Source organism: Barbus barbus (assembly GCF_936440315.1).
Source record: "Barbus barbus genome assembly, chromosome: 21".
Taxonomy (NCBI): domain Eukaryota; kingdom Metazoa; phylum Chordata; class Actinopteri; order Cypriniformes; family Cyprinidae; genus Barbus; species Barbus barbus.
Genome location: NC_136749.1, coordinates 2490341 through 2498867, shown reverse-complemented (window position 1 = coordinate 2498867; position 8527 = coordinate 2490341). Strand labels below are relative to the sequence as shown.

General features: G+C 39.1%; 1 protein-coding gene across 1 annotated transcript in view; it reads right to left on the bottom strand.

The window, feature by feature from the left end:
* Positions 1-1137: 1137 nt before the first annotated feature.
* The window catches only part of LOC306887421 (2-oxoisovalerate dehydrogenase subunit beta, mitochondrial-like), a 69091-nt gene continuing 61701 nt past the window's right edge, over positions 1138-8527 (bottom strand). Inside the window, exons 10-11 of the mRNA XM_079445119.1 lie at positions 4563-4710; positions 1138-1487 (exon numbers count right to left, since the gene is read on the bottom strand). Of these exons, the coding sequence (XP_079301245.1) occupies positions 4570-4710 (141 nt within the window). The 3' untranslated portion in view covers positions 1138-1487; positions 4563-4569. The remainder of the gene's footprint in view (positions 1488-4562; positions 4711-8527) is intronic.

Below are 8527 nucleotides of genomic sequence, written 5' to 3'. Positions count from 1 at the left end.
CTATGTTATAGGTGAATAGTGCCGACGTGAAATGTGTAAAAAGAGAAAGTAAAAGTAAAAAAGTAAATTAAAGCAAAATCTAAGTGGAGTGGCCTGTATGGTGTCCGAACACAGTGGCGCCATCTTGTTTTCCTTCAAAGGACTTCAGAAATCCATCTTGGAGTAGATGGAGAGAAAATGCGGTTCACATGCCAAGGCTGAATATGCTTGAATAAGGCTGTCCTTGCTTCATTTAACTACATAACCTTTAGGTTTGTATTTATTAATAATATTCTGTTTAGAGCCTTCAATTAAATTGGATGATAATGTATTTCTTTGGTTGCTTGTAATGCATGATTTTCAGTTTACCTAAAAAATAAAATTGCCATCATTTACTCACCATGGTTGCCAGGTCTGCATTCAAAATCAGCCCAATTGCTATTCAAACTAGCCAATCATGTTTTTTTCCATGGTTTTCCCCTTCGTCAAAATTTTAAGGGAGAGATCACTTTAACCAGTGAGCTAAAAAACAACCCAAGGCAACGGTGTTAAGGTAGTGTAAAGCAGTGTAAAACCACAGACTTGGCAACCCTGCTCGGAACAATCAATTTATTGGCTATTTATTAATCAATTGTATTAATTTGATAAGCAGCCATCAAAAAAGCAAGATCACATAAAAGTGCTTTAAATGTTATTTTTGTTAACAGTGTGTCTGCCACTGTCTTGGTTGTTATTTTGTATTGCATATGGATCTTAATTACATCTGTCAGTCTAGGAAAGCCATCGCTGACAGGTTCACCCAAGCATGTGTCCGTCATCTATGTTATTTGACGTTTTGCACATTCCTCCGTGAAGGAAGCACGCCTCACACGAAGCTCAGAGGGGAGTGTAGATCTGATCTCAGCCGAGCGTCTGTGTGAAGATCACTGGGGCCGGATTTAATATGCTTAAGTGAGTAATGACAGTGTGCGAGCGCAACGGACGTTAGAATACACTCAACCTGAGGTCATCTGAGTGCCGCGCCCAGCACCGAGCCGCTGCGGTCACACACCACCAAAATGAAAGACGCCGATTTATCTTTATATTCTGTCCACGGTTTGTGGTTTAAGTCTTGCTCAGCATCCGTCTCTGTCGACAACACACAGTAAAGCTGCAGCTAGGTTTAGAAGAGAGATTTATTCAATTCAAACAAAGATGGTACATTCAGCAACTCACCAATAAAACACACAAGATTCAGCTTCAATTAAAGTTTAATAACAAAAAACTAAACGGAAGATGGTGACATCCAGGTAACAGCGAGAGTACAGACGGAAGAGCACAGCAGCCGTGTGAAGTCCACATGTTAGTGTTCAGAAACCACGTTTATCCTCTACACACACCATTCAAGGACGTTCTCGTCCGGTAACATGGTCCCATCTACAGGTAGAAACCCAGTTAGCTGTGATGGTGGAGTTATGGACTGGTTTGTTCAGTGATGTAGAGGAAGACGAGTTCTCAATCTGTGTCGCCTGTGAACGAGAAAAAGAGTTCAAATGCTGGTTCAAATATTTACAGAATCGGCTGAGTTCTGGGTCTGTGTGCAGTTGTTGTGGATCACATGACTTCAGTTTTATGGCAACAGCATCTACAGACTGTGTCCCAACTGTGTAATAACCTGTAACAGCCAAATATATTTGGAATTACACTGAAGTGAAAATAAACTGAACCTGGAGCCTGAACGCACGCAGCATGAATCTGGCAATGGAGTACCGCTGTCTTACAACAGCCTGGTCTTACCAGAAACAGTAAAGAGCGCTGATACACTGTTTCTGAACACATCTGAGGTATAAGAGCATGTATGAATCTGTACTTGATATTGATTCAGTTTAACTTTGAAAAACCGGTCACACACAATCTACTCCAAGCCTTCTGTCGTCTGACCGATAGTTTAAAGTTCTGTAGCAAGTAAAAGGTCTTTTAGTCTAATTGCTTCACATGTCTTTTTGCTCTGAAATCTTAACTGATTTTTATCAAATAAATTTAAGAATAGCTGAGATATTATTAGTAATATTTCCAGATTAACACTTGCTGGACTGAAGCAGCTTGGCTTTACTTGATTATCCAGACATCATTTATTTAAGAAAAATCAGTGATCTTCAGGGTTTTGAGGATCGTTTATTTGTTCATCTCTCAAACTCCCCAAAACAATCAACGATTGGAATTGGCTGCATTAAAGGCTGGGAAAAGCATTTCAAAGGATGAGACCAAGAGTCTGGTGATGTCTATGGGTCACAGACTCACTGCTGTGATTGTGTGCAAGGGATCTGCAACTAAATAATAGCTTTTAATCTTTTATATCTGCCTTATGTTCAACTGTCCCAATACTTATGCTCTCATTAATGAGTGGGATGAACTCTAAAAGTGCTGTTCTTTTTATTTGGTAAAACATCTGTGTGTTGAAATGGCTAATAATAAAATGTGACATTCTGTATTTTTGTCTCATATTAATCTTTTAATCATATTTGCAAATGTCTTGACTTCACAGCCAACAGAGCAATTTTGTCTTTACTGTTCCAATACTTATGGAGGGCACTGTGTATATCAGCATCGGCACCAAACTATTTTTGCTCATTCCTCTGAATGAATTAAGTTCCTTATCCTCACTATAGCATACTATACACTCACCTAAAGATTATTAGGAACACCTGTTCAATTTCTCATTAATGCAATTATCTAATCAACCAATCAAATGGCAGTTGCTTCAATGCATTTAGGGGTGTGATCCTGGTCAAGACAATCTCCTGAAAACCAAACTGAGTGTCAGAATGGGAAAGAAAGGTGATTTAAGCAATTTTGAGCGTGGCATGGTTGTTGGTGCCAGACGGGCCGGTCTGAGTATTTCACAATCTGCTCAGTTACTGGGATTTTCACGCACAACCATTTCTAGGGTTTACAAAGAATGGTGTGAAAAGGGAAAAACATCCAGTATGCGGCAGTCCTGTGGGCGAAAATGCCTTGTTGATGCTAGAGGTCAGAGGAGAATGGGCCGACTGATTCAAGCTGATAGAAGAGCAAATTTGACTGAAATAACCACTCGTTACAACCGAGGGATGCAGCAAAGCATTTGTGAAGCCACAACACGCACAACCTTGAGGCGGATGGGCTACAACAGCAGAAGACCCCACCGGGTACCACTCATCTCCACTACAAATAGGAAAAAGAGGCTACAATTTGCACGAGCTCACCAAAATTGGACGGTTGAAGACTGGAAAAATGTTGCCTGGTCTGATGAGTCTCGATTTCTGTTGAGACATTCAGATGGTAGAGTCAGAATTTGGCGTAAACAGAATGAGAACATGGATCTATCATGCCTTGTTACCACTGTGCAGGCTGGTGGTGGTGGTGGTGTAATGGTGTGGGGGATGTTTTCTTGGCACACTTTAGGCCCCTTAGTGCCAATTGGGCATCGTTTAAATGCCACGGCCTACCTGAGCATTGTTTCTGACCATGTCCATCCCCTTATGACCACCATGTACCCATCCTCTGATGGCTACTTCCAGGATAATGCACCATGTCACAAAGCTCGAATCATTTCAAATTGGTTTCTTGAACATGACAATGAGTTCACTGTACTAAAATGGCCCCCACAGTCACCAGATCTCAACCCAATAGAGCATCTTTGGGATGTGGTGGAACGGGAGCTTCGTGCCCTGGATGTGCATCCCACAAATCTCCATCAACTGCAAGATGCTATCCTATCAATATGGGCCAACATTTCTAAAGAATGCTTTCAGCACCTTGTTGAATCAATGCTACGTAGAATTAAGGCAGTTCTGAAGGCGAAAGGGGGTCAAACACAGTATTAGTATGGTGTTCCTAATAATCCTGTAAGTGAGTGTATAAGCCATAAATGCCTGATGCATGAAATATTATACTGAAAAAAAAAAAACTACATATGCAATTTTTTATTATTTTTAAAGATCCAGTTTAACTCCTTCCCCACCAATGATGGAATTTTCCAGCTTTCTGTGTTTTCACTGTTATACGATAGGAGTCGCTTTTATGCATCTTCTGAAAGAGTACTGAACGCCTGGATCAGACCTCAGGCGAAGAAGAAGCATAAACAAGTGATTGCATATGTAGGAAGATGCATATATACAATACAATGATCATCAAACAACTGCCTAACTTTACGGAATGAAAGGACGATCCAGGAAGTGGTATAGGAAGTTTTGGATGTGTTGATGGAAACGACTCCATCCATATTTTGATCATCATTCTGAATCTGATCCAGACATTTTCTCAGCATTTTGTTAAGTTTTCTCATGAAACTTACCCACATTCAAGTGTTGATAAAAACAAATGCATGAAGCTAAAATAATTAATTTTTATTGCTGCCGCTCTGTTCGTTGTTTTGATGTATTGAATGTTTAGATATTTAAACAACAATATATTCTGAGTACCATTAAACTTTTGTGAAAATGATCAAAAATGCTGGCCGTGGCTGGCAAGCAGGGAAAGAGTTAATGTAGTATTTCATATGTCAGGATTAATAGGGTTAAATAATGATGTTACATTTAAAAAAAAAAAAAAAAAGAACCTACCTTTGCTTTAGTAGTTGATCATACGCTTGACCGCCTCGAAGCACTTCCACTTGTCAGGGATATAGAAGGGCTCAAAGATGTGCGGGAAGGGCGTATCATACCCACAAACCCTGCTGATGGGAGCCTCCAAGTTGAGGAAGCACTCCTCCTGCAGAGAACACAGTCAGCTCCATTAACACTGTACCATACAAAGAAATGTTCTTCTCAGAACCCATACAAAGGCTGTCAAAGTGGGTGAATACTTATGAGATCAATTATTTTCACATTGTACAGATCTGATTTCACTTCTATTCCACAAAAACTCAGAGGCTTCAGAGAGTTCATAAAGAGATCATGAAATTCAAACAATCACTCTGCCTTATATGATGAAGAGATTTAATGTAGGCTTTTATTTACATATAGAGCTCATCAAATATGGTAAACAGAAGCTCAAACATGCTTGTTTGATGTGAAAGAACCAACAGGTTTAGCGTTGTACATCAAGATATTGATTAAACCACTTGATTCAATGTTTTTTTCATCTTGAGGCTAGATTTTCAATGGGAGGTTTCAACAGAAGGTTTCATAAGAAATATCTGCATTTGTGTTTTCATATGTGTACTGAAAGAATTGTGGGAAGCTTAATGGTGGTGACAGTGAGGTCATGTGACTTTAGCTTATTTCGTTCTGTAGTCTAGCTCAGCATTTCACTTGCGTTGATTTTATTTAGGCTTCAAAACCAACTTTGTGTTCATTTGTGAAGACTCTCTTCTCAGACTTTTATTGGTAAGAGTTTATTTTCTGCAATAATCCAAAGCCAGAGGAAAAATCCTACTGGGTTTTGGTCAAGGCAAGTTTTAACCAGACACAGTCAAAGCCAACGCTGAACCAAAGAACATGACCTGAATATGGAGGCACAAGAAATGAATTACAGTGTCCAAATCAAGAGCAACATGATCAACAGCAACGAATGGAAAAATCTGAGCGTTTGTCCTCAGTCGTGACCCCAACGAGCAGTTGGTTTCTATTTAAGCTTCTAGTGCAGCTTTTGGAGGACTATAAAGACGGTATCAAACCCCAAATGGAACCTGAACAAATCCGATAAAAACACTACACTTATTTGCACAGAACCATCAAAACTTGTGCATCAGAAAAAAAAAAACATTAACAGAGTCTAATGTTTCCCCTCATACAAAGCCAACACTGAAATCTACTGTCTATGAAGACACCTCCAACTCTCGAGGGACACTCACTGTCCAAATCCAAACACGGAAAACGCATGAGCTAAGCGCGAAATATGTCGCACTTTGGGCGAACTCCTTCATCTGCTGGTGTTTTCTGAAGTGGCTACAAAATAGCGTCAAGCTTCATTAAAAGGGCTTTGTGCTTGCCTTACATGACAGCCTGGATAAACACAAAAATGTGTTTCGGATTTGCATTGGGAAGCAGTTCCAGCTCTGAGGAGATATGTCATGACACATCAGTAATAGGACACATCATGACATCGGCTGATAGACAGCAGTTCAAATCAGATGCAAAACGTTCATCCGCTTCAGTTCACTCCAACACGTTCGTGCAATGCAGGAAAACAATGTGCTCTCAAACTTTTGATGTTTTGATGTCAGTTTCAGCAACATATGAGAAGAGCATCATTATATCATTAACTTCTCAGTGTAATGATAACTGGACAGTTCAAATTAAAAACAGAAGTTAAATGCTACTTTCTTTCTAAATGTGTTATAGGATGTGATGATTCATATATTTGTAAATGTGGCTAAAGTACTAAATACTTGTTAGAGCCACTGTACACATATATGGATGTCATCAAAAATACAGTAATATTGTGAAATATTATTACAATTTAATATAACTGTTTTCTGTGTGAATACACGTTAAACTGTAATTTATTTCTGTGATCTGCAGCTGTATTTTCAGCATCATTACTCCAGTCTTCAGTGTCACATGATCTTCAGAAATCATTATAATATACTCAAGAAACATTTCTGATTATTATCAATGTTGAATGTTTTATGGAAACTGTGATGCATTTATTTTTCACGATTCTTTGAATAATAGAAAGTTCAAAAGAACAGCCTTTATTTGTAACAGAAATCATTTGTAACATCAACAGTGTCTTCTGCTGTGACTTGATAAATGCATCTCTACATTAAAGTAAAAAGTAAATACAAACTAACCTCAAACATTTGCATGGTAGTATATATACACACAAACATACACTGTATATATGCATTTATATATACACTGCCCCACAAACACAAACTTTTGGCTTTCAGAGTGGAAACAGCAACAGCCGCAGATTAGAGAGTATTCAAAGACTAGCGTGACACGGAAATGCCAATATTACTGACCGTGAGAGCCAAAAAAGAAAATTGTGAAGTGGGTATTTGAGCCCAAAGCCATATGAGGATAGACACTCAAACACTCACATACTCTGAAAAAAGATGAAACACTCAGAGATTCACAGTCAAAGAAAGCAGAAAATTCACTGACATGAGGTTCAGTGCCAATTCATTTATCAAGTTTCCCATGTGATACCACACGAAACAGAAAATCAATATAAATTAGGCTGTTTATGACCTGTCATTACTGATAAAAACTAAGTACAGAAATCTTTTGTTTCTGGGACACACTGTAACTTCCCAGCTGTTAACTGCAGAACTAGAAGCAGTAAATCTACAAGAGTCACTCAGATTCACTGACACTATTACAGAAGCTCCTCCGAGTCACTCAGATCCTTCGGTTCCCTTTAAAAGCCGTACATCACACACCAATCTGAAACGCTGATCTCAAAGGCCATTTTTAGACAATCATTCTGAACTTCATGCTATTTTTCGCTTGATAACCCGGTCAGCGTTAGAGCATGTCAGAAGACTTCACTGTCACTAAGAGCAGAGCCATCAAATCGTCTCAGCACAGGAACTAATGTCAGGACTGGATATTTCTCATGTTTTTCCTCCAAATCAGAGCTGCGTGACATTCAGACTCAGAAATGATTTATGTCTGCCTTTTAAATCACATTTCCTGAATATGAACTGAAGCAGCCGTCAGAATGCAGAACTGTAATATGAAGTTAACGACGCTGAATTATGGAATTATGTTCTAAGAAACTCATTTAATTATATATACATACACCCACAAACATTTCACTAATTAACTTTCAATTGGTAGAGGTGTGCTCCTATTACCTCTGATTTTGCGATCCATATGTGGAAGTAGTATGTTAGTTAGTTTACATGAAAAATAGCTGCAATGTATTAGAAGTAGTGACACGTTTTCATCTGTCTGAGTAAAACTGATTATTAAAGACAGTAAATGTAGGACGGGACTTGGTTCTATGCTTCCGTTATTGATTGGATGTTGAGATGTGGGCGTGGCACTAACTGAATGCAAGCTATGCAGTTGATAGTAGGAAAGGGGCGGAGTTTAAATAGATTAAATGAGTCGTCGTCATTCACCGGAACATCATTTTCATGAAATATGATGATGAGGTCATATGATGCTATTTTAAAGATCATTATTTGGTGTATGGTGTATATCAGAATATGTTGACATGCTTTAATGTTCAAAAAGCACATTATTTTTCAAATACTGTACATTATTGTAGGTCCTCTATGCCCCGCCTCTCTCAAACGCGTCGTTTTCTACAAAGCCCCTCCTTCCGACAAGCGCAGTCTGCGCTGATTGGCCAGCTGGCACAGTGCATTGTGATTGGCCGAACACCACAAGTACGCGTCCGAAATGTAACGCCCCTTAATCACAAGCTTCAGCTTTCAAAGTAAATATAAAGACAGTTAATAGTGTCCTTAGTTTTAGCATCTGTTCAAGCCTGAAAGTGGAACAGATTCGATTGACAGACGCAGTTAAGACAGCTGACTCCACTGGTGATGTGACCCTGTCTCTCTCTCTCACACACACACACACACACACGCTTAAATCCAGAGGAATCTGGCTGCTTTATTCATACA